This window comes from Anopheles cruzii, chromosome 2 (assembly GCF_943734635.1).
Source record: "Anopheles cruzii chromosome 2, idAnoCruzAS_RS32_06, whole genome shotgun sequence".
In the NCBI taxonomy this organism is placed as follows: Eukaryota; Metazoa; Arthropoda; class Insecta; order Diptera; family Culicidae; genus Anopheles; species Anopheles cruzii.
The window spans coordinates 15,523,911-15,549,331 of record NC_069144.1 but is presented as its reverse complement, the minus strand read 5'-3'; the positions used below and the strand labels follow the sequence as shown (position 1 = coordinate 15,549,331).

The following is a 25,421-nucleotide window of genomic DNA, read 5'->3' as shown; positions in this document are numbered from 1 at the left end:
TATCGTAAGTCTTTTGTGTCACAGGAATCACAAAGAATTGCACAGGAAACGTTTATCGCACTTACCTTGCACAACAGAAACAGATGCTGGCCGCTTATCGATTACCGGAAATGGTTCGACCTTTTCAGGAATCCCTTGAGCCTACTGAATACTTCGTGAACCATGACAAAACAGTTGTCCACGCATAACAACGCTCTTTAAATTGGATCGGCCGGAACGAAACGAACATCACGAGCGATCTGAAGCGACACGATCGTTCCGACGCACTGCCTCAGCTGAAAAATGAATCCATAATTTGAAGTTTGCGAGCGTGTGCGTTAACCACGGAACTGAATGGATGAGTGATAGTGCGGCGAATGCAAAGCCGGTATCAATTCTGATATTTTGACGTATGTGATGCGACCGATTTCAATCGGTGATATTGAACGGATTGACCTACGGATCAAAGCAATCGAATCAAGGTGCTTTTAATCCAATTTGTACTAATAATGGTACTAAAAACATTGTACTAATTGAGAAGTAGTGATAGGGAAAAAAATATCAAAGAGCCCTTAGCAGAATGCGGCGCAGTTGTCGTTCAAGTAAGAGCAACCTTCTCGAACAATCGAGTTTCGAAAAGCAGAGAAAGTTTCATAAAACCCGAAAGGTTTGTGAGTGTTTGTTTACAGTTTGAATGGCAAATCACGTAAACGTCAAATTCAGTTCTAACAGAAGCTGTTGAAAACAAACAATCTGTAGAAAATAAGCTAAAATATGAGGAGAAATGTCTTCCAACTTTGTTTACAAATGTCTTCTCCTGAAATGCGATGGTCGTTTGTGGCAAAGCTGTCGCACCAGAAGGAGCCTTTCATGCCACCGACATTCAAATCGGCCTTTGAGCTAATAACCTCACCGAAGCCCCTACACGTGGCACGGGGTGAACATCAAAGCAAGATCAGCTGTTCTGCTGAGATGCTAAGACCACGAGCACATGCCGCCTGCGAGTAGGAAATGAAGAAAGGTCAGACCCGGCACATCATTGTTGCAGTCGCTGCACCGCGTGTCGCTGCATGTAGTGTGTGATTGCGAAATATCATCGGCACGATAAATTAAATTGAATGTTTCATAAAAAACCGACGACAAGCAGCAGCTTGCAACATAAATCGCATCGGCCGTAGCTAGAAGCGTAAACATAAAGCAGATGAGCAGCAGCAGCAAGCTCTGGCGGCTCTGGCGAGTCAAAGGTTGAATCACCGGGATGGCCGGGATTCGTGCAGTGGAATTGATTTCCGCGCAACTGGATGCTGAATGGATGCTACGGCACCGAAATAAATGGAACTCGAACTCGAGCTCGGATCATAACATCGCCCGGGACTTGCACAGTTCTGTACGCTCCGGACCGGTGACGCAATTTGCGCGGCCCCGTCTCTTGATATGGTCTGAAGCGCTGAACCCCCTGGCGGTTAGCGGATCCAAAAGGGACCCCGAGGTCCGAACGGCCAGCTGATTCAGGCCGGCAACCAATTTAAGGCCTTTATACCATCGGTCATCTGACATTTAGCTCATTTAGAAACGACCATCGCCGGGCTGGCGGTGGTGCACACCGTCCACCACTGATTGTGACTGATGATACTTCACGTGCGGGAATCGTGCGGAAGGGCAAAGTTGACGCGATGCCGCATCGTGAGCCCTCCTGCCCGTGACTAGAACGCTAAATACGCCTGAACTCTGTCTGATTGGAGCTGGCACTAAAATCTCACTTTTAGTTTTGATCCTGCGATGCCCTCCGCGAACAGGCCAGCACTTTCACGATGGTACGTACACCGTCGGTTTGCAGGGTCCCTTCGCGCAGGGTGGGTGGGAGTGAGTGTATGTAACGCCTTTCAGATTAGTTTCCCACATAAATCTTCGCAGCGCACGGTTCTGCCGTGGGCGCTCGGTGCTCGGTACCCTCCAAAGTCCCGAGGTTTACACCAAGCCAGGACAGGCCATGGCGGGCCGTTTCGTTGCCGGTGGCCACTGGCGTCAATTCGCGTTCCACCTCCCCGCGGCCGATCGGGTGCACCACGCACCAATAGGGACAGGAACATGAAATTAAACACAAAAATGCACACCTCCTTCGGCGCGCGAAGGCAGAAGAAATATCATTAGCATTCATTACACCGTAAATACCAGAGCTCGTTTTCGGTGTAAACGCGCGCATAGCTGCACTGACCTACTGCAGGCGGTGGGGGGGACAGGGGCACAGAGACCTGCGGTCGCCGCGGGCCGAACTGTTTAGATCCGAGCGAAGATGACTGAGGCGAATTCGCAATCGGTCGGTCGGTAGGTTGGTGCAGCGTGGCAAATTTGCCGAAGATGTATGCAGTTCGAGATTACACGGCCATTTCTGTCGAGTGTCGGGGCTCCGGAGGCTAGATTCTTCGGCTGGCCGGCGGGGGTAATGGATGCGGTTGAGTCGACTAACGAAGATTTAATAGACACTGCCTTGTTACCACCGGCTTTTGGGGGGAGGGTTCTGGTATTTGGCTGGTAGGCCGACACGAGGCCTGAGAGCATGTTGAGCATGTTGGAATGTCCATGCAACCGATTTTCGCCAGTGCCCGTAGCGAGAAGTGTGAAATTCCACCCAACTGAGTGTTTTGATGGTTTCTCGGTGTCTTCTATTCAGGCGGAAAGATTCGAGATATTTGTCCTGGTATGTGACACTTCATTTGCGGTTAATACCGCATTTTAATTTGAATCAATTTTAAAGCGTAAATCCGAAAGTTAAAGCCATTCACGCGCGACCTAATCAAACCTGATATTTGTCCTTCTACTGCTCCCGATTACCAGTTTCCAAAAAAGGGCAACCGCAGCCCGAAAGTAGCTCTCTCACGGTCTTAAACGCTAGAACAATAAACAGGTAAAAGGGAAAGGCTTCGAGTGGGCTGCGGTTCACTGGAAGAACGTAATCTCTTTACGCCTGCAAGTGGGCTACGTGCAACGCGAAACCGGCTGATCAGCTGATTAGCCGAGCTTAACGTTTCCTCCTTGACGATAAATGGCGCCCCATCATATCTTGGCGCCACGCTCGCTCGTCCTTACGCAAGCACAAAAGCGAAGCAGCGTGAATGGAGCAAACCAAACATCGAAGCAGAGCAGAGCAGAACGAAATGCTGGAGCCAGACATAAGAAGCATAAGGTGGTGGCTGTAAACCAGTTCTTTCTCGTGGTGCCGACCGCATTCACTTCTTTCACTTTCGCTCGGCCGCGCTCCCTTTCTGTCTCTCATTCGCCAGGCTTCTTCTGAGAAGCATCTTCTCTCGGAAAAGCTCCCAAACCGGGTGGCTCCCGACGCGCTTTAATCTCGTTTCGTCAAGTGAGGCCACTTTTGCCCGCCAACGACTTTCGCTGTTTTGATTTATTTGATCTCGCTCTATTGGTAGTGTTTTGTTTTGTTGTTTTTTTTTGCTTAGCTTTCTTCCTAAGCTGTCCATCATTAACACCCTACCGGAGTGAATTGCCTGCCGCCGGTGCAACCGCGCAGTCGGTAAACTCGGTAATAGCTGCTAATCTCCTGGTCGCTGGTGGCGCAGCACCACGACGCCGGTGCTTAGCCGCTGATTGCTGGGGCTAACGATCATCGGCGCGAATTGACTCATTTAGTTTATGATTTTTCCGTTGTTCCGGCTCCGTGGGTCCGTACTCCGTTTCGGTCTCTTCCGCCACACATCGGTTTCGGTGCCGGTTCCTCGTTTCACCCGGAGTTTAAGTCTATTGAGCCTTTGAAGACATTTTTGGTTTTTCTACTTTATCACCTTCAAAAATGGCAGTTTTTGGAAACCACAAAACGTTGGTTTAGCGTTTGGAGAAAAGGATTACAATCTCACACTGTCGTTTAACAAATATTTCGTTCGAGAATCGTTTCAAATAATTCAGAAAAATTCCTTTAATTTAGAGCTTTGATGATCGCGCGTCGGGACGGAGCTTCCAAAGTTTACCCCACGGCGGAAAGCTTTGCTGACGATGCAGAACCCTACAAATGTTGCCACCCTTTCGCGCGATCGCATTCTTCGTGTCGAAGCTTTTTTGGTGCGCCTGGGCGCAACCGCACAGCTGTTCGTAGCGCAGGCTCGACGACGATCGCCGGACGATTACACGCCGCTGAAAGGCGTAAGTAATCGGGAATTAAATCGACTCGACCTCGTCGTCGTCGTCATCGTCGGACAGCAAGTGCGTGCCACGCGGGTCGGAGTCGGTGGCAACAGGTGAAATGCAGCGTGTGTGCATCATGTGCGGGGCACCGACCCAATGCGGGGCAGCCAACCCTTGGCGCAACACAAACAAAACATAAACCGAACTGCAGGGACACACGCAAAGGAAGGACGATCGGGGCCCGGCTATTCCCGGGACGGAACGAGCGAATGAAAGAGAGTGGGAAATGACGTTAAATACCGTTGATCATAAACGTTTGTAATTTATGCAGTTCCCTGGCGGTCGGCAGGGGGAACGGGCAAACACGCAACTCACGCTGGCCCCAGGATAATGGATCTACGCTGACCAGGCACAACATATGACGCTCGCGTGGGACCACCGCGCGGGAGATCCTTGATGGCACCAGCAGCGGCACCAGGACTCTGATGGTCGACGGTGGCCCTCTTTACGGGCGAACGTTGCTCTTTCGACCCTCTTTCTGGCTGGGGTGCGCCAGACATTCCAACGGGGGTTCGCTGGCAGGACTTCCTTCCGGAGAGCCGTTCAGGACGTCCTGATCGTCATCGCGTCATCATTATCGTCGTGAAACAATGAACAACGACTTCACTGCCACCACCGCCAACACGGAGCACTGTTCAGCAGCTGTTCGTTCAACCCTAGCGATGTGGGACAAGATAAAAGGACATTGCATATGCAGACACACCCAGCAGCAGCAGCGGCAGCAGGGCCGCTATCGGAAAGGACAATGACAGTGCTAGGATAATTATGATCGTCCAAATAGCCGTGGCCGGCCGGCGTGAGTGTGTGCGTTAATTTAGGTGCGTCCCCGGTTTTGTACTATGATAGAGGACAGGCCAGGACGCGGTCCGGGACTCCAGTGTCAATTAAACGGCACGCGGTGCAAAGAATTCTAGGGTCCTTGCGCTGTCGCTATTACACTATGCGACCTTTCACCTGCTGCTACCGCGGCGGCCACAGATCTTCTGCTACCGCTCCTTGAGCCGGTCAAATTAACGCGTGTGTGTGTGTGTGTGGATCGAAAGGACCTTTGCGTCGAAGAACCTATGACTAGATCCTTGATTGGCGGGAAAAATTGATAGACTTTTCGTATTTTTTAACATTAATTTAAATTCATTTTTATTCAATTCGATTCAAGTAACGATGTTTTTGATGTGTAAAATTTATAATACTTCAAATGCCGTCAGATCATGTTCCGTATGCACAAAACCGATGTAATAAGCGAACAAATTTTCGATTCCTTACCCCGCTGGGTGGATAGGAACGTAGCATTCTTCTTCGCTTCACACGTCCTTCCGGTGACTCACAGCGAGAGACAAGTGTCTACGGTTCAAGTCCTTAATTCCAACCGGCGGGTGGAAAACTCTTCACGTCTCGTTCACTGTCCTCTCTTTCTCGGTCCGTTCGCCCCAAACGAGGGTCTTCCCTCGCTCTCGCACACCCTTTTTTGCTTCCTCTCTGTCTGATGGACGCGGCAGCCGATCATTCATTCGGATTCGATCGGTTGTGGCAGAACCTTACAAATGTCCGGCCCCGAAGCGCCGGACTGTGGTGAAACGATTTAACTCCTCTTCTGCTCGCCACATAACGGCGTGACACGCGTGAGTGCGCACTACCTGGAGCGTTGCAAAACTGTGTGCGGCGTTTGCAGCGCAGTGGCCACAGAGCCGGAACCGGTGGGGTGCTTTACTCTGCCACCTCTGTTCCACGGTCCGAGGGAGCTGACTAACCAAAATCACGCCCGGTTATGCTTCGATTCGCTGGCCAACTTGCGCACTCATCAGCGTCGGAGTGTCTCCCGGTGCCAACCCGGTGCCAACCCGGTGCGCGTCTTATCGGATCACGGGCGCGCATCAACCGGGCAAAGTGTAGGGGAAACTTTCGAGTTTTGGCAAAACATTCTGAAACATTCGGCCAAACGCCTACACGACGATGTCAACGGTTGTTGGCGAACAATTGAGCATCGCTTTTCCCACCGTGACCCCATCGACCGATGCTCAGCCGACCGTGAAGGCCAATGCCATCCCATTGTGTTTGGTGACTGTCGCCCTCGCCGCCGCAAACGCCCCGCAACTAGGACACGGTGCGAACGGTGCGGACGAGTTACAAACGCGTTCCCCACGCTCACTTCCGGTCCCCGACGGGTGCTGCCTTTTTTTTATAAAGATAAAATTCAAGGGGAAGCCACCAAATTAATTTGCTTAACTAAGGGCCACGGCACGCCACCACAACCGATGCGATTTTGGTTACAGCAAAATGATCCCAAAATGGTTCAAACTGTTTTAGATAAACGCAGCCAGCCAATTCGCATATAAGAATGCGAGGACGATCGGTCTCACGTAAAACAAATCGGAACTCGGTAAAGTCGGAGCCAAATTGTTTCAAAAATGTACACAAAGATCATAGGAATGCAAACACACTATGTTCTCGATCGCTAGCCAACGTCACGAGAACCTCTGCACCCGCACACTGTTCTTCAAAAATGATGGCCAAACCTTATCCGATCCTCAGTTCAACTAAACTCCACTATTCCAAAGAACACACCCGAGTTTTTGTTTAAATTCGTTCACCGCGGATCGATCTTCACCTAGCACAGCTCGATCTCACTCGAGTCGGCTAGTCGTTTGTTTCGGATTTTGATATTGTGAGGTACCCTTTCGCCGAGGAAATTGAATTCTCTGGTGGGAAAGGTTTTCAAAAAAATTGGATGTATTATTACTCCCGCACCCGATTCGATCGATACGCACACGGCGCAGTCGGACGGCGAGGCGATCGATCGAAGATCGGAGTGAGATGATCTTACATTTTGTCTATTGCAACTCGACCGAACCGCTCGGCGCCGGTACTCGTATAGTCCGGCATCGTGTTGCGCTAGCGATTGCCAGCATTCCAACCAACCGACCACCGTTCCCATGGGCCGATTTGGGGCCGACAGGGTCTCGCTTGGCTACCTTTCGGAACGAGCGCACAATGCAGAGAGAACGAGACAGAGAGAGAGAGAGAGAGCGAGAGACACGGCTCAGAAGGTCGATTATCGTGAACAGCCGTCGAGGAAAGCGCTTTGCTCATTCGCTCGCCCTTGTTTTTTTGTGGTCTCTGCCCGCGACACATAGTCTGCCCCGCCGGTGTTATGTACTTGTCATTCTCCCCCTACCTGGAAGAATTCAACGGTCGCTCCGGAAAAACTGAAACGGAGCCAACAAGTGCCAGTGAAAGTGTGCGGCATCCCGGGACGGGCCGGGCCGGGGTCGGGACCACAGCCAGGAAGCTTCCATCGGGAAGGTTGATATAATTTTTTCACCCCTTTTGAACAAAACACACCAACCGACGGATAGAAAAGGGCCAAGGGAAAGGATATCGCCTTCGGAGTCCTTTACGTCAAGCCGTTGACCGGCGCGATCCTTTATCACCCTTCTCGATCACTTTTCTCTGACCGAGGGCGCAACATAGGGGCAGGTCGACAGTATATTGGCGGAGTAGGAATTAGCATTTTTGACCCCGCAACTGTGGGACATTTCGGAACAGGTCCCGGTGGCCCCGCTTTCCTTTTGGGATATTTTTAGTTAAAATGATTAAAATTCTAAACGGCTTTTGTACGATCATTAACGATCGTTTCGGGGGCCTTAAATGTGCTCCATTTGAACATAAAACTCCAATATTGCATTCAGCTATCGGGACGACTGGGCCAGTGTACGATCGCGACACGATCTACGGGACCCCGCGCTGGTTCGCGTTCAATTGTTTACAAATTGTAAGTTCGCCCTTCGACGGTGCGCAACAGGTGCGGCAGGCCTACAGAGGCCTACGACGCTTCACAACGGTTCGATCAAAGAAAAAAAAACGGAACGAAATAGTACAGCGAAAACGCGTCCAATGGCATTCGGGACTTCCCTGTTTCTTGCAACGGATGATCGTGTTGGGAGTAGAATCCAACATAAGGTTCATAAATTGTATTGGCGCGCGCGACAAAAGTGCAGCGAGAGGCGTTTGCGTATGCGTTGCGCTGGTCGCGGCCGCAGGCGCCTGCCTTTTGGCACGTGCGACGCCAACAATCGCCAACAATGGTCCGGAACACCACGATCGTTTATCATACGGCTGTGGGATGGGAGTGCCTTCTTCGGAGCGTGCCTACGGTGAACAATAGTGGCTCTGCCGCGTCCTAAAGCTCCCGGAGTCCTCCGGTGTGTTCAATTGAGATTCATTCATAACTTCCGAAACGCGAAGTCGTGCGCGAAGCTGCGAACCAAAGCGAACGGGACGCTCAAAAACGGAATGCGACAAAACGGCTACAAAAAAAGGACTCAAACGGTGCCGCTCTTTCCATCTCTCTGTCTCTCTCTCTCTCTCTCTTGCTTTCTCTGCCTATCCGCGTGGTGGTGTTGTGGTTTTCGCGGTTGAGCCTCACATGCTCGGTGGGATTATCGGGGAACCGAGCGTAGAATCAGAGTTTCCCAGTCCCAGGCCGGCCGAACGCTAGATGGCGCTTCCCGGCCACCGGGCGCAGGAAGTTACGGTAGGTTAGGCGTCACCTGTTCCAGTGTCGATCGATCGGGCGAAGAAAACATGGAACAAGGGCAAATGGGCCGAGTAGGAAGAAGTCGGACTTTAAGTCGGAAGCCACAGCTGCCGGCGAGCGGCGACTTTCGGGCTCGCGGCTGACAAAACCGCAGAATCCAATCGATTATGGACGCAGATTGGACCGTAGTTACCAGTCGGCCGACGACGACGACGACGAATCACACCTTCACGGTGTGACTTGACACGATGATTTTCAGCGAACTGAGAACTGGAACTGAGACTGGAAACAAACCGGCTGCAGGGTTCGGGACTCCCGGGTGGGAAGGCCCCCAGCAGAGTGACAACTTATTCGACGCAACCTGACCGCAGTGGGAAAAAAGCCGTATCAACACACCGAACAGGAAGCCAACGGGGTCTGAATGAATGACCAGCGAGAGCAGAATATCTGGGGAGCACGTGAACCTATAGGATTGCGGTGCCGAAAAAAAAACCGAATCGGAACCCATCCAGACCGCAGCCAATTGCCGCTCCAGCAGCCGAGAGTATCGCTGACGGGTGGGGGTTTCAATTAAATAACGACCATCGTGGACAGCTGGAACTGACCGACGCCACGCCTGCCTGGTGTGGGCAGGTGCAATACTCCTAATGGAACCCCGGTAACGAGTTTCGACTCGGTTTCCGTGGCCTACGCGAGAATGGAATTTACATGTTGCGTTGGGGCGAGGCTCATTCCATTTACGCAATGCTAAATCTTCGATTCTGATCCAATCGATCACACTCGCGATCGGAATTCCACATAAGACACAGCCCAATCGGGTTAATTACGGTCGAACGGTCTTTCTAATTCCATTCTCTTTCTCCATTCGGACCTTTCCAGATGCGGCGACGATCCAGAATGAAGGTTCTAAAGATACTGCAGTCGTTTTCGCAAGGTAACCCCGATCGTCGTTCCGCTTAATGCCCCCGAATCTAATGCTCTCTCTCTCTGTCACTCCCGTAGGAACATTCATAGCATTTATGCTACTCCTGTTCGGCGTAAACTGTATGGGTGAACCCGGGGTATGTAGCTGGGCGTGTGGGACGGGACGGCGGTTCTCTGGGTCTAATGTCCATTCGCTCTCTGTACAGTACCTCGACTTTGACAACCTTCCGGAGACGAACTTCACGTGCGCTGGCAAAGTGATCGGTGGGTACTATGCCGACCTGGAGGCGTCCTGCCAGATGTTCCACGTCTGCACCATCGGCCAGGGCGACGAGCCGATGGACATCAAGTTTCTCTGCCTCAACGGGACGGTGTTCGATCAGGAGACGCGCGTCTGCGAGCGCGTCGACGAGGTCGACTGCTCCAAGTCCGAGAAGTTCTACTACCTGAACCTGGAGCTGTACGGCAACACGATCATTCCATCGCCAGAGGGTAACGGCTATAACGGCAATCTGCTGCCGCATTTCTTCTAACGTGATTTCTCTGCCTCACCCTTTTTAGAAGGAAGCTCCGAGGAGGACGGAAACGATGGGGCGTCGTCGACCACGGCCAGCTCGACCACAACGTCGACTACCACCACCACGACGGTGAAGCCACCGACCACCACCCCCTCAAGGAGGTTCATTTTCAACAACAACCACAACAACAAGGGACCATTCACGCAGCCCATCTCCTCGTCGACGGTGGCCTCGCCGATGCACGCGTTCTCCAGCACTCCGAAGTCACCGACGGACGAAGAGGACTACGAGTACGAGGACGACGTGGAATATGGCGGCGGAGAGAAGCCGGCCGACCAGGGCGGTTCGTCGCTGGACGGTGGATCCTTCTCACCGCAGCAGTTCACGCTGCAGCAGCAGCAGCAACCCAAAACGGAGCCCCCGACCAAGGCGGGCCAAAGCCCGGTGAAGCCGGCCGTCTCGTTCCAGCAGCAACACTTCCAGAACGGAGGCACCCTGACCGTGACCAACTCGCACGTGACGGTCACCACGCACACGACGGGCGGCGGAGTGGGAGGGCCGCCCACGCCGAACGCGGCCCCGTCCAACGGGACCGGCAAGCCGAAGGTCCAGACGCAGCAAATCCTTTTGACGCACAAGCAAAAGCAGCAATTTGAGCACCAGAAGCGCCAACAGCAGGAGCAGCTGCTGCAGCAGCAGGCCATCACCAAGCAGCACGAGGAGCTCCAGAAGCGCCAGCAGGAGGCCGCCGTCAAGCAGCAGCAGAAGGCGCTGCAGCAGCAACAGAAGCAGGTCCAGCAGCACGAGGCGGAGATCAAGAACCACCAGGCCCTGTTGCTGCTGCACACGCAGAAGATCAACCGGGCGCAGCAGAAGCAACCGACCATCCCGTCGTCGTCGTCGGGAGCACCCCCGCCCACGCAGCGCTCTCCGTTCCTCGGTGGCAGTGGCTTCGGTTCCGGTCCGGCGCAGCAGCAGCAGCAGCAAACCCAAGCACCAAAGAGAATCCCGCTGCTGGCGTCCGCGTCCCCGTTGGTCCTGCCGTCGCCGGCTTCCCCACTGACCCCGTTCCGCCTGCGGGCGCAAGGCTTCAAGCTGCCGCCCTCGGTGGCGCCCCCACCGACCCAGCAGCGCCAGGACATCCTGCGCCAGCAGCAGCAGCAACTGCAGCAGCACCAGCAGCAGCATCACCACCACCAGCAGCAGCAGCAGCAACATCCGGAGCAGGAGCGCTTCGAAGGCTACCGAAGACAGCCACCGCCTCAGGTGAGTGTGCCCCGGCCCGCCATGCCTGCACGACCTGCACGATTGCACGCCCGCTTACACCGGTACCATCCCTCGGTTTTCTGACCCCGGACAGTATCCGGTTCGTTTTCAGGTCCCACTGCACCTGCCCTTCGAGCAGCCACTGCGCAACCAGAAGGACATCTCGCTCCAGTTCGACCCGGAAGTCGAAGACCTCACGCAGATCCCGCAGCACAAAGAGCTCAAGCGATCGGACCCGCCTTTCCACCACACGCCTGGCCTGGCGCCACCACAGGCCCCACCGCTGCTGGCGAAAGAGTCGGCCAGCGAGCGTAAGTCCGGTCCGGCGCAATCGGAAGTGGTGCCCGGCGCAGATCCCGGCACCGTTCCCGGAGTGGAGCCCGTGGTAGAGTACGAGTACGACGACGAGGAGGAAGACTACAGCTCCGAGGGGGACGAGCCCGGGCCGGGTAGCCACGGCCTGGATAGCGCCAAGTCCAACACCAATAGTGAATTTGTTATCGCCAAGAACGCGCCCCCGAACGGTGGCACCTCCGATGAGGCAGCCAGACGAAGTGATGGTAGACCTAATAGTACTAGCAATAGCAGAAGTGGCAACAGCAGCAGCAACAGTGGTAGCGGTAGCAGTAGTAGTAGTAGCAGTAGCAGTAGTAGTAGTAGTAATAGTAACGATCGTAGCGCTAAGAAGCTCCCTAGCGGTAGCGGCAGCAACACTAGTAGGTTTATCATTAACAACGAACACCACAAGAGCCATGGCAGCGGCGGCGTCGGAAGTAGCAGTGGCGCGGCGCCACGTGTACAGCCCTCGGCCCGAGGTCCGCCTGGGCCGCCTCCGGGTCCCAAAGTGATCGTAACGACGAGCACCTCAATCCGCGACAATCACGGTCGCACGATCAACTACTCGATCACCAGCAACGGCGGAAGCTTCAGCACCGCCGCCAGCCACTCGGAAGCGGGCGCACTCACAACGTCCCGCCCCGCGCAGTCCCCGCAGCAGCAGCAGCAGCAGCAACCAGTCACCAGGGGCTACGACGAGTACAAAGACGAGCGAGACGTTCTGAGCGATCCGTTCTTCCGGGACGTTCCGCGTACCGGGCCCGTCGTCAGAACCAGACGATCGCCATCGGCCGTGCCGCGCGGCAGGCGTTACATCCTGCTCGTTCCTCGCTTTATGTAGCCTTCCCCCTGTAGCTCCCCATCTCTCAGATAAATCGACCAGAACCGCGCGACATCCAAGGGGGCTGTCGCGGTTCGCGATTGTAAATATTGGTCCAGCACGATACGAATCGGAAAAAATGGATGGATTCGCAATGATGACAAATACTCAAACACGTTCCGTTCCCTGCGGCTCTTTCGACCACCTTCCGACCTGAAACGGACCCGGACTCCATGATGATGGTTTCTACGGTTAGCTAATTTAATGTAATACGTCCAATCGTCGGCTTTTTTTAATTTAAACTTTATTCTCCGAGCGAGTAACCGTCAGTTGTGTGTTTGTACAGTAAAATGGCGTTACTCAACTGCGCTCGTTAAGGCAGCAGAGAGGGATCCGAGGTCCAGAAATATCTTCACGCTCGAACGTTTGGTATGAGGAGCAGAAATTATTCTTTTCAACAACCGTGTGACATTAACAGTAGATTTTCACACCCCTTCTACAATCTCTTCGTCCCGTCCAACCATTCCCGGGCCCAACAAAGCCAAACGGGGCGCCTGGAATGCAACTGTAGATCGATAAAATACCACTCAGCAAAGAGATCATGTAAAAAATAAAGAGTAAAGCACTGTTCGTACATGACTGTGGGGCTCTCCTCCGGACGACAGCAAACATCCGAACATAATTGAATTTCTGTTTGTGGAATAAAATGTCGAATAATTTAAATTGTGTACCAGAAACGAGAAATTACCTAAAAGCCGCCATTTTCGCCTGATGAAGCGTTACATTCGTGCTGTCAACGGGTTTCGCGGCAGTCCGAGCTGTCAAAAGTGCGTTACCATACTCACAGCATGTAACGTAGAAGCGCACGAAAAAATTTGAGGAAAATTGCAAGATTCATATTTTCTTATTTCACTTATTTTATTTTCGGTTCGCTTTATTCAATTGTTTCGCGTAAATTACAGTTGTTACTGTTTTTGTTGTTTATTTTTTCAACGGCCGATTTGAATGCATAAACTGACACCTGACAGTTGTTTGTCATGTTTTCTTATTTTACTTATTTTTTTTTTTTCGCTGGTTAGGCTCAGAAACAGAGTCAGGTTCGAAGCTTCAAAGTTAGGTTTAACAATCGGATGGATTCAGCCAGAGCAGGCAAAAAAAACAAACTCAAGCGGAAGGGTTGCGTTTGTACTTTCGACGTACTAAAATAAATACCTAAGTACGCAGGTTGTGTTGTGTGCGCGCGTGTGAGATAGTTTCCAACTTCCAACCTAAAAGAGACGAATGTCAGGCTATTGCCAATTGACAACAACAACAACTGCTGCTTTCGTCGAAGGAGATATCGCGAGTTCACGACGTCCCAACGGATCAGGGGCACGGGCCACGGTCCGGGGTCAGATCGAAACGGAATAACCATCGCTGGTCCGATTGTGGGCCCTTGCGCGAAGAATCTCGCCTACCTGGCCTTCCCAGCCTTGCACCCGTACCCGCACCCGTGCTGTGTCGTCGTTGGCCTTCCTCTGTGCAAATCTGTGCCCCACTAGCCTTCGTGCCCGTACGTGTCCCCGTGGATGCGTCCGCTGCCTTGCGGGGCTAGTTTGGGGTGCAGTTGCTGGTGCTCGTACGGTGCAAGCTGCTGGCCAACCGGGGCTCTGTGAGGGTTGCGCGAAAGAGACAACGTAGGCGACACGGAGCAGGAGAAGGCATCAACAAACAGCAACAATGTTCAACAACTACGGAAACGCGATGACGACGGATCAGTTCCGGAAGGTGGAACAGTACTCGCCCAAGTCGTCACCGCGGGCTGGCGGAGCGGGCGGCCGATCACCCGTCGTCGCTCGCCAGGATTCCTCCGGCACGCTCAAAACCACCATACAGCTGGGCAAAAATCCTTCGATACTGCACAGTGGACCATTTTACTTAATGAAGGAACCACCAGGTACCGCCCACCACCGATCGGTTCTATCGTGGCCGTTAATTGTTTTGCTCCTGTCCTCACTCTACGTGTGTGTGTGTGTGTTTTCGTTCCTTGCAGGCGAAGGTGAACTGACCGGGGCCACGAATCTGATGGCCCACTACGGGCTGGAGCACTCGTATAGTAAATTTAGTGGTAAAAAGGTAAAGGAACAGCTATCTTCATTTCTGCCGAATTTACCTGGCGTCATCGATGGACCAGGACATCTGGTAAGTGTAACGGCCCCCAGCCGTTAGTCGCCGTTTGCTGCGATCCTCCTTCGTGTATAATGCATTTTTTTCGCTCGAACGCTCTTTACACACAGCAGGCTCTGGAAACGCACTGAACTGATGGCGGCGATTCCGAATGAAATGCAAAATGGTTATTTAAAAAAGTGATACATATTAATGGTTCGTCGGGTTCTGTTTCAATTGCAGGATAATAGTTCCCTACGGAGTGTGATCGAAAAACCACCGATCGTGGGCAAAGAACTGCTTCCACTCACCAGCGTACAGCTAGCTGGATTCCGCCTGCATCCGGGACCGGTAAGACGATGGAGGGCCCATTTCGATCGGCATCTAACCCTCGGCTTCCGGCCTCTCTCTCACTAACGCTCTAACTCTATTGCCGTTGCAGCTTCCGGAGCAGTACAAACTGCTGAAAACCACACCAACGAGAAAGCATAAGAATAAGCACAAAAAACACAAACACAAGGACGGTGTGGCACCACCTGAGCAGTCCGCGCTGGAAGCGGCCGGGCTCGACACGCACGAGAAGAAGCACAAAAAGCAGAAAAGACACGAAGACGACAAGGAGCGCAAAAAGCGGAAAAAGGAGAAGAAGCGCAAAAAACAGCGCCACAGTCCGGAACATCCGGGTGGCGGTTCGGCTTCGGTGCCGCCGCAAACGCAGGTCTATTAGAAATCAAATCACCCTAGGCAGACGGGCAGGGCAGTGTGGCGACCGGCCATGGCCCGAAAATCCTGCGTCCGGTCGTTGGTGTTTGGTAATCAAAAAGCAAAAAACAAAAAAAGAACCGCGAAATGATCTCCGGCGCACGGTCCGGAGGTGTGGTGGGAAGCGAGTGACGAAACGTGTAACGTGCAGCTTCCGGTGGTTGCCTTGCTTATATGATCGGGATCATCACTTCTCTCTAGTGGGCCGCATGCAGAGCCCAAGACAAGTTCTATATCATCACTGCGTCACTAACTCGTCCTTCGTAGGCAATTCTCAACAGCTTAGCGTGCTGCTGCACGCATAATGCGAAGCACACTGACAGCAGTGGCCAGGCTTCACACCGATCCCTTCACCACCATCCACAAGTGCCACAAGAGAAGGAACGGGAACGAACCGTTACGAATGCCAACGAATGGATTGGTTCCGGTGGGTCGTCCTTCTTCCAGTTCGACCTACCGATGTCCACCACCGAGGGCCGGTGGGGATGGATCAGGTTTCTTCTTGGTAAAAAATCTCTTTCACGGGAGAACTAGCGCCGGGTGGTGTACGCGCTACGCTCTCGAGGTATGAATATAGATAGTTTATAGGTTTGTTTTGTTGAATATGTTACGAACTTCAGCCCAAAACCTTCCCTGGGGTGGAAAACCTTCTCCTCGCCAAAAAACTCCATTGATCGGTCGGTGACAGTGCTAAGACCACTGCGCCATGGACCTCTTGCGACCCCTTCCGGTTTCTTCAAACTCAAAACAATCCTCTGCCCCTGGCACGGCCGCGTTCCAACATATAGCATATACAATTTCGTTTGTTTACTGTAAATTACTCTGTAAGAAGTGCAACATAAAGAAAACCACTAGCTAATAAGGACCTGTCGGAAGAGTGTGTATTAGCGGGAAGCGGCGAAGCGAAGCGAACGGAAACGGTTCTGGTCCATCGTCGGCCCAACGCGGTGAAGGATACTCTGGGCCAATGGACGTGTGTCGCAAGCACAGGACCGCGCTGTGGTTGCAATATCAGGTGCCTGGACGGAACTAAATCAATCTGTAACTATGTATAGCGAGAGAGGGAGAGCGAGGGGGAATGGCGCATGAATACGTAAGAATGAAAGCGAAAAGACGAGAGCCCCAGTCCCTGTGCCCCTGGAAGACCCCACCGAACGTTGGTCCGAAGTGGTGGAGGACAACCTGCTGAACGGGGACCGGAGCCAGCGGATAGTATAAAGGGGCAAAGGCAAGACACACACACGGAATGTGTGTGTGTCCAGGAAACGATGACAAGGACGACGATAGCAACCGATGGATCAAATGAAAAGAGCGGACAAGCAAGCAAAAATACCACAAAACCAATGTTACAAATTAGGGACAAAAACATATTTCTAGTGAAAGCAAAAAGGCAAATTGAGAGAAAACAAAGAAACAACACCCGATACATCAATTTACACACACACAAATGCCTCCTAAACTACAACAATTACATACACACACAGCCCCCGTTTGTATTTATAATCTTATAATGCGCGAAATTATTTAATTTTTATTATTTCAATATATTTTAGCAATAAACATAAAAAGAAAAGTAAAAATTTAACTAAACTGGATTCCTTGTCGTTGGGTAGAAAAAGTAGTACATTTTCGCAACCATTGAAAGAACTACGGGGATCCGTGACATTGCATCTAGCTAGCGGGGTGCGCAGAGGGGTACATCAATCAGAAGTTCGTTGATTACTAGATGCAACCGAACCCGTTACCGAATCCCTGTTGTCCCACACACATTCTGCACCTTGGGTTGTGTTGCTCTAATTATAGAAAAGGAGGGCTTCGGTTACTTTTTAAGACTTCATTTATTTCTGTTTTGTTTTCCTTATTCCATAGAACACTCTTTGTGCATCTAAAAGCAACCCCTAAGAAAAATGGAGACACAAAAGTAGAAGAAAAAAACTCGGACAGCATCGAAGTAGCATTATTACATCGTTCGTTTTACGTGTGGTGTTTGACGCTCGGGTCAGCGCGGAAAGTATGCTCTAAAATCCGAAACGTAACAAGCAAGGCGCGCGCGTTTGCGTATGAGATCTGGCTGTAATAAGCAAAATGATTCATTTCCAGGGGTAAATGAAAAACTTCTCCGGAGTAGGTAGGTGGCATTTGTAATGAAGCTCACCTATCTGGACAACAACGCGCTAACCTCATAGCAGCGAACATGGCATCAGGGTCTGTATCTTCTGCTTCTCGCCTTCTCTCCCTTTCTTTATTGCTCATTTGCTTGGAGTTAAGTATCCTTTTTATGTTTCACAACTTTCAGAAAGAAAACGAACCATTTTTACATTTTCTCTTTATTTCCTTCACATATAATCAGTTCAAATCTACGCCACAGCGCATTCTACTTCCTCTAACAATGCACTCTATACACTGTTCAAAAGAAAAAAAAAATCCAAAAACAAAAAATAAAAAAAAACAATGAGAACTCAGAACAAATCCTAGAAAACAGCTTTTTCGAGAAACAAATTAAAAATGCATTCCGTTCCGCAGCTCCGTTACACCGGCGCTGGCCATTTGACTTGTTTGCGATTCCGACACACATTACACGCGCACACACACACTCTCTCTCTCTCGGTGTCTCTATCGCTAAACGTGCGCCCTTGTTACTGTTTTTTTGCATGTTTTTGTTCTTTTATCTGCTTGTTACTGCTTCATAATTCACGATTTTCTAAACTTTTTTCACTCTATTCTATCGAGAAGTTGAATGTATAAGTGTTGAGTTTTTTTTACGTTGGATATAGTTTGTTGTTTGCTACCGTTTTTTTGTGTTTTGTTTTACTTTTTTCCTGGCGTTTGTTTTTTCGTCTCGCCGTTCTTTTTTGCCAGCATGCACCACCACTCTCTTTCTCTCTCTCTCTCTCTCTCTCTCTCTCTGTCTCCCTCGCTCTCCGCTGCAGTGTGAAAGGGTTTCCGTCGTCTTCGCCGGGTCGTCGTCGGAAGGGGCAGAGCAGACAGCGTACAGCTTCTCCGGGGGTTCGGTGGAAGGACGGACACCGAGGGCGCACCAAACTTACTAATGGTGCTGCTGCCGATTGTTGCTTTCGGCGACAAAATTCTCAAAGGCTAGCTGCACCTCCGGATCCTGATCGTCCACCACGTCGTACGCGTCATCGTCGTCGCTGCAGAAACAGGGGGGGTAGGGTTAAAAAGAGGGGCTCGTTGCATTGATCGTAGAGGCGGGTGATCGCCACTTACTCGTAACCATTGAGGGTGGCATATCGCTTGCTGGCGAGATTGGTCTCCAGGAACGAATTTTCCTCCTCCGACAGCACCTTCCCATCGGGACCGTAGAACACCGGGCTATCGTGGAACTCCAAGCCCAACGGGAGCCCCACACCCGGCCCCATCGGATCCGGCATGGCAGGCACGGGAGCAACGGGTACTGTTTTGTTGTGGAAAGGAAAAGCAGTTAGTTAGTGAATGTTCGCCACATCCGCTTCTGCGGGAGCTCCGTGAGAAACTATACCTAATTCTTCGCTGCGTCCCCAGGATTGTTGCTGCAGTTTCATTACCGACTGGATGAGCGGAACCACCGACGACATGACCTTCTTTTCCATGCCGCGCAACTTTTCCAGTATGTTGAGCACATCCTCACGGCAGTCTTGTTCCAGCTCGAAACCGCAGAGCTGGAAGGATTGAAGCGGATGATGAGAGGAGGGAGCACAAAACCGACCACCACGCGAGAGGGCGCGCGCGCATACCTTTAGGCATTGGCAGACACACTTGACGTTTTCGGGGCCTCCCTTCTGGAGCAGGATTTCGATTGCGGCAATGATGCGCCCGGCGACATCGTTCGTCAAGTTATGCTGAGAACAGAGGCAGTGTTTTGAAGGCAGTGCCCAACGGGTCAGAGATCGTGTCGTGAATACTCACGTGCGGAGTCCGCAGTTGCATGTACAGCTCGGCGAGGAAGAGCGTGGTGCCGCGCACCTTGGCCTGATCGTGTTTCAGCTGCATCAGCTCGTTCTGCTGGTCCTCCATCTTGAGCTGGAACATCTCACGCAGTATACTGTTGGGGCTGTCGTCCAAACTGTCCAGCAGTTGACACAGGCGGGCACCCATGTAGCGGAAGTTCGACTCCTTGATAGACTGTTGGGCGGCGATGTGATTGGCGATTAACCCTCCGCGTCGTGCAGGACCCCCGTGTACCTTATCAAAATCTCACCTGCTCGAAAATCATCTCCACGGCGTTACTCAGCACGTAGCGATCTGCGCGGTAATCGGAAAACATTTTCGGCAGCTTCTGCTTCACGTCCTCAAACATGCCGGGATTGTCGTACAGCTCGGCAATGACCTCGGTCAGATAGTCCAGGACGTACGCCTGCTCGTCTGAAGTCTAGAGAGGGGCGAAGAGACCAAGCAAAACCAGGATCCAGTTACCGACCAAACCAAACGGTCACGGTTCGACCTCGGACAACACACATCATCCGTGACAAGGCCGTCCACAAGAAGGCAGGAAGTCCGCGTTTTGGGTGTGTGAAAGATGAAAGAAAGCATGAGAGTATGCACGGCACCGAAAGCGAAGGGAACAAACTCAGGATCACAACTCGCGCAATGGGAAACGATTACAACAGGCGGGCAACAGAAGATGCAAAGACGTTTGTTAAACACAAGTAGAAGACATGAAAAAGAAAGAGTTGGGGTTAAAGTGGGTGGAAAATAGAACAAAAGCTTAAACCAAAACATACTATAGAGAACAAACCCAACCCAATACAATAAAAGCGCATAGGAGGCGACGATCACACGCCATCGGCATGTGATCGTAGTTGGCGGCGGTTGGTGTTCTAGTACAAAGGAGATGACAACCAAACACAACAGCTAAATGTGTGTGTGACGGAGAGAGGATGACCGCGGCGTGTGGATGAGCTTTGGCGTGGTCCCGGTGTCCCTACCTGCACGTCATCGATGAACTCTCCCATCCCGGCGTTACCACCCATCATGCCGCCACCGGCCATCATACCATTGCCGCCGCCGCCGCCACCACCACCAGCACCTATCGACTGATGATGGTGATGATGGTGGCCCTGCTGGTGATGATGATGCTGTTGCTGCCGGGAGCGGTGTTGCTGTCCTCCTGACGGGCCGTTGTTGTGCTTACGGTTTTCACCACCCATTCCCAGATTGGCACCCAGGATCGGATGGTTCAGTTGGTTGTTGATGGCGTTCGAGTGGCCGACACCGTACGGAACACCGTATGGCGGCTGCTGCAGCTGCTGCGGAAGTTGCGAATGGCCGTGATGGTTCTGCTGCTGCTGCTGATGGTGGTGGTGGTGCTGATGGTGATTAAACTGATGCGGCTGCTGCTGCTGATACTGCTGAAGACGTTGCTGCGGCTGCTGATGCTGCAAATGATGCTGCTGATGGTGCATCGGTGGCTGCTGGTGGTGGTGCTGATGGTGATTAAACTGCGTAGAATTATGGAACTATTTACACAACGTGCAACAACGAAATTCGGTGCATTCGAGAAGGAGTTGTTGTGTAACCGAAGGAAGTGCATTAAGGGTCGCGGTGGGAGTGTGCAACAGGAGAGAGCGCATCCCAAAGGTTATTGGTTTCGTGTTGTGCGTATGTTACAGACAAAAAGTCAGGCGCAATTCGTGTGTTCATGTGTGTGTGTGCGAAGCATAGAGAACCAGCAGCGGCACAGCGAAGAATAAGTGTGGATTGATTTTGGGTGAACGATATCATTGTGAGAAAGAAAAGAAGATAGAAAAAGAGACAGAACTATAGATAAAGAATAAAGTGATGAAGAAACCATTCAGCGACACAGCACACAACACAATTCCTTGGCGCCGGGACGGGACCGAGGTCCTTCGACTCGACCGGACAGACTAAGCGCTGGTAAAACACTTCCGGAGGACCACTAGGGGGGGCTACTTTAACACTATCCCCCGAAGACCCGAATGGCCGCGATCGTGGCCGCACACTTACTTCCTGCTTCGGGTCCGGCCGATCTCGCATGGTTAGATTGTTCAGCCGACTGACCAGTCCCGACGGCTGCTTGACCGCGTCATTGCCGTTCATCATCATTCCATGATAGTTGCCCATGTGGTTGGCTCCACCGCCTCCGGAATAGACCGTATAATCACCGCCACCGCCAACAGGCTCCCCTACCGAGCCACCGGAGGCGGCCTGTTCCATCCGCTGATTCAGTTGCGATCCCCGCGATTGCATCGGTGCTGCGTAGGTGCCGAACGGGGGTTGCGGTTGCTGCTGCTGTTGGGGTTGGCTGTGCACCGTTTGCTTCCCTCTTGGCACAAACGGCTGCGCGGCCACGGACAGACTGAAGGCTGCGGCTGCAATGGAAAAAGGTCAGCTGTGAGTGAGTGTTTGGGATTGAAACGTGTGGCTTCCTTTAGTGGGGAGCAAGAAATTAAGTGAAAGCGTGACATACACGCGCCAAGCGCGGAACTACCTTGCGCTAAACGTGACACAGCACCCGCGTCACCAACCTTTCCTATTCCTTTTTGTGTCAAAGTGTGTGTGTTCTAATGGCCCGATAAACGTCTATTGTTTTTTACAACGTTCTTTCGTTACTCTGGGGGGTATTGTTATCTTTTAATTATTATTCGGCACTGCAGTAAAAACTATGCCGCCAACGGGTGTGCACGCACAACGGGCTTATGTTAATCACAAAAACAATGGACGATCGTGAACTATTCCAATACAAGGGAAAACGGACGCAATGAACTGCCCCGTGGTACTGCCGGTGGCAACGGGGGGCCACACATAAAGTGCGCATCGGGGCATGGCAATGACCGCAGCGACCGACCGAAGAACGCGTTTTTGATAGGATTGCGCGCAGCACCACACCACACAACCATAACAAGATCGCGCGCACCGCTGCGGTGTGTTTCCCGCGGCCTGTCTGCGTGTTCGAAAATAGAGGAAGTGGCAAAAAAGAAATTGAACTGCAATTTTCAAATGCCAAACGGTCGACGGAGTGGTGGTGGTGGTCTTGGGCCCCTTTTTGGCTCATTTGGCATGTTGGCCGGGCGCGCCGCTACAACCCAGAGATCGGTTCGCTTACGTTCGCATGTGAATCATCGCCCGTGATGATTTAGGCAGAACACTCAGTAGATCATCGTAGAGACAAACAATGATGCAACTCACAAAATCGTACCCAAATAAATGCTCCGATGATAGGTAATAGCGATCATCCGCTGGCGGAATGCGATCAATGATGCAACGCGAATCGAATAAGGAACCGTTCGTAGCAGGCGTTGAAGATGCAAAAAGAATGATCAAGTAAGCTATGCAAATTTCGCGTGTTGCTATGAAAGGCGCTAAAGGCGAGTGTTCTTAGCAGCTTCGGCGCAGAGTTGCGCAGGACTTTCTCCAAATTATATGACTGGCAAGTGTTCGCAACTAGCGGCCAGAAACCAGAGGGAGGAATGGAGCGCCAAAGATAATTCGGCCATTGCCATTGCCATTTAGTTCTGTTGGGTTAATTTTCACAGCACACATCACTGCCTTGATTGTTGCGTTATCAATCTGTCTGGCCTAGTTGTTGGCCGTTTCAATCTGTAACAACCTGGCCAACGCACGTACCAAAAAAATGTTGTTTGGTAGAAGAGTAAATGGCCTTGATGGCCCGGAAAAATTATCATCCACACGCGCCAACATTCTACTTTGTCGTTCCCGTTCGAGAATGTGATTTTCAGCGCTTCAATATTACAGCCCCGAAAGGATTGCAGCTCATTTTAAACGGCCCCTGCACTACAGAGAGCCGTCGCGGTTCGCCATCCAGCGCGCGAGTGTCCATTTTCATGTCTACCATTTTTCATTCTGCTTCGAGCATTCTTCCTGTTCTACGTGTTTTTCTTCAGCGCAGCGCGTTTCACCTGTAAAAAGGCCAAAGGAACGATCGAAAAAAAAGTACCGAGAGATACACATACGCACACACACACGGGGACTAGGGACACAAAAAGGACACGCCGAAGCGTTTGACTAACCTTTCGGGGCCCGCATCTGCTCGTAGGATCCGTCATCCTGCGGATGCCAGCCGCCGCTTTGTGGCTCCATAGCTAATGCGTTTCAAGCAGACACACACACACGCACTTCTCTTCGCGGATAATTTTCGGCTCACTCGACGGCGACGACGAAAATCTATACGTAGCGCGATGCCTTTGAAGGATTTTTGTACTGCACAAACAAACCTACGTCACGGACTGCTGTGTTTTCGGTCGCCGAGGGCAATTTCGAACCTTTGAGGAAAGAGATTTGGAAGCCTTGGCAAACACACACACGGGCGCGCGCACACGGCAGAGCGCCTCACACCAAATCACTGGCGGGGTGAAAAGTGTATTGACCCTCTCTCCTCTCTATCACAGGCAGAATGGAATTTTATGCAAAAAAAAAAAAACGATCACACACACGTTATTTAGCTCCCGCAAACTTGCAGCCGAGATGATGAGAAAGGCAAAGAAAAGCAGGCCTGTGCGCTGAGAAGCGGAAGAAGATTGCTTTCCACGGCGACAGAGTCCCTCGTCGTCGTGTAAGGTGCGGCGCTACGTTGCGTCCCGAAATCGGACAGACACACCGCGTTCACTGCCCACGGGCACGCACTGCACAATTGCACAATCCACTTGTGTGTTACCTTCGGCCCTCACAAAATGACGCCGAAACGGGCCCAACGGAGGAGGGGGGGGTTGCTGCTCTTCTCTCGCACGACCGAACAGATTTTCGGACACACACGCGTGTTATCTTTTCAGGAAGTTCCGGCTATGCTGTTCCGGAAGCGAGCTAGCGATGAAAAACCGGCAAAACCTTCGACAGACTCTCGCAAAACGGGGGCAAAATGTGGATTTCTTTTCACTTTATTCTGACTTTCGATGCGAAATAAAAACACGTTCAATCGTGCGTGTCTTTCTGGGGATTCTTCTTCGAGTGTGCAGTTCCAGTTCTCCCTAGCACCACACGAGCACGGCGGCGAGTATCGAGAATGTCTTTGACGTTTGTCGTGGCGGCGAGCTATACGCACGGTTTACGGCTGCAGGTTCAGTGGCTACCGCAGCAGGCTACAAATGCCTGTGCTCGGTCAGTGCGATTACAAGCGACCGATGGTTGCCCGGCAAAACTAACCCATACGCGGCAAACTGAACACCGCGACTTTGAAGGACGGCCTTTCGGTAACCTTTTGCGCAGCGGCCACTTCGCAGGGCGAGATTGTTCGATTTGAAACGCGAAATCAGAACGTTGCGAGGATTGCTGCCCCTCGTTCGCTAATGGAAAACGAATCGAATGGACTCTTCTGGGAAGAGACGAGCAGTGTATCGCAGGACTTCGCCTTCTCTCTCGGTGAGGCAGAGCTGCACAATTTTCAAACCTTTGAGCACAGCAACGAATCGGAACTTGATGAACCGCCGCTGTTGGACGAGCTGAAAATTTATCCCCGACAAATTGTGGAAAAATCACTCGCCGTACTCAACCCGTTCCACGCTCGAAGCTTTAAGGACACGCCAGACTGTTTGTTCAAGGAAAATGACTTGGCCGGTCCGCTGGTGTTCTTGCTGGTGCTGGCCGTTTGCCTTTCAATATCGAACAGCAAAATCGAATTCGGCAACATCTACCGCCTATCGGTGGTCTCGATCGTCGCCATGTACTGTCTGATTTACCTGATGGGCCAAACAGGTGAATCTTTTGTCAGTATCTCCGGCGTTTCTAGTGTGCTCGGTTACAGTTTGCTACCCATTGTCTGCCTGTCCATCGTATCCATGCTGATTCCCTTGAACAATTGCTACGGCATGGTCTTTACCGGCGCCGCTATCGTTCTGGCAAGCAGTAAATCCAGCAAAATGTTCTGCCTGATGACGGGCGATCCAAACCAGCGATGCTTGTTGGCGTACCCTTCCGCACTGCTATACTTACAGTTCGCTCTTTTAATACTCTTTTGAGCCCAGAAATC

General features: G+C 51.9%; 4 protein-coding genes across 4 annotated transcripts in view; 3 read left to right on the top strand and 1 right to left on the bottom strand.

Annotated features, from left to right (window-relative positions):
- LOC128268803 (transcription factor mef2A-like) overlaps positions 1–13,189 on the top strand; it is a 44,728-nt gene extending 31,539 nt beyond the window's left edge. The window contains exons 2-6 of the mRNA XM_053006037.1: positions 9,590–9,644; positions 9,713–9,771; positions 9,841–10,126; positions 10,196–11,418; positions 11,513–13,189. Coding sequence (XP_052861997.1) covers positions 9,590–9,644; positions 9,713–9,771; positions 9,841–10,126; positions 10,196–11,418; positions 11,513–12,595 — 2,706 coding nt within the window. The 3' untranslated portion in view covers positions 12,596–13,189. The remainder of the gene's footprint in view (positions 1–9,589; positions 9,645–9,712; positions 9,772–9,840; positions 10,127–10,195; positions 11,419–11,512) is intronic.
- A 619-nt stretch (positions 13,190–13,808) lies between these two features.
- On the top strand, positions 13,809–17,031 carry LOC128277606 (mediator of RNA polymerase II transcription subunit 19). Its single transcript, XM_053016087.1, has 4 exons — positions 13,809–14,510; positions 14,607–14,755; positions 14,963–15,070; positions 15,162–17,031. Exons 1-4 carry the CDS (start codon positions 14,294–14,296, stop codon positions 15,444–15,446), a joined length of 759 nt encoding a protein of 252 aa, XP_052872047.1. The 5' UTR covers positions 13,809–14,293; the 3' UTR covers positions 15,447–17,031.
- Positions 17,032–17,931: 900 nt separating this feature from the next.
- LOC128277578 (uncharacterized) lies at positions 17,932–23,774 on the bottom strand. Its single transcript, XM_053016056.1, has 9 exons — positions 23,470–23,774; positions 21,446–21,810; positions 20,407–20,919; positions 19,680–19,850; positions 19,388–19,603; positions 19,216–19,320; positions 18,981–19,140; positions 18,710–18,896; positions 17,932–18,633 (listed from the first exon to the last, which is right to left on the bottom strand). The coding sequence occupies exons 1-9, from the start codon at positions 23,537–23,539 to the stop codon at positions 18,528–18,530; spliced, it is 1,893 nt and encodes a 630-aa protein (XP_052872016.1). The 5' UTR covers positions 23,540–23,774; the 3' UTR covers positions 17,932–18,527.
- A 967-nt stretch (positions 23,775–24,741) lies between these two features.
- LOC128278520 (protein YIPF5-like) lies at positions 24,742–25,410 on the top strand. The gene has a single exon (XM_053017249.1). It carries the CDS (start codon positions 24,742–24,744, stop codon positions 25,408–25,410), a length of 669 nt encoding a protein of 222 aa, XP_052873209.1.
- The last annotated feature ends 11 nt before the right edge of the window (positions 25,411–25,421 follow it).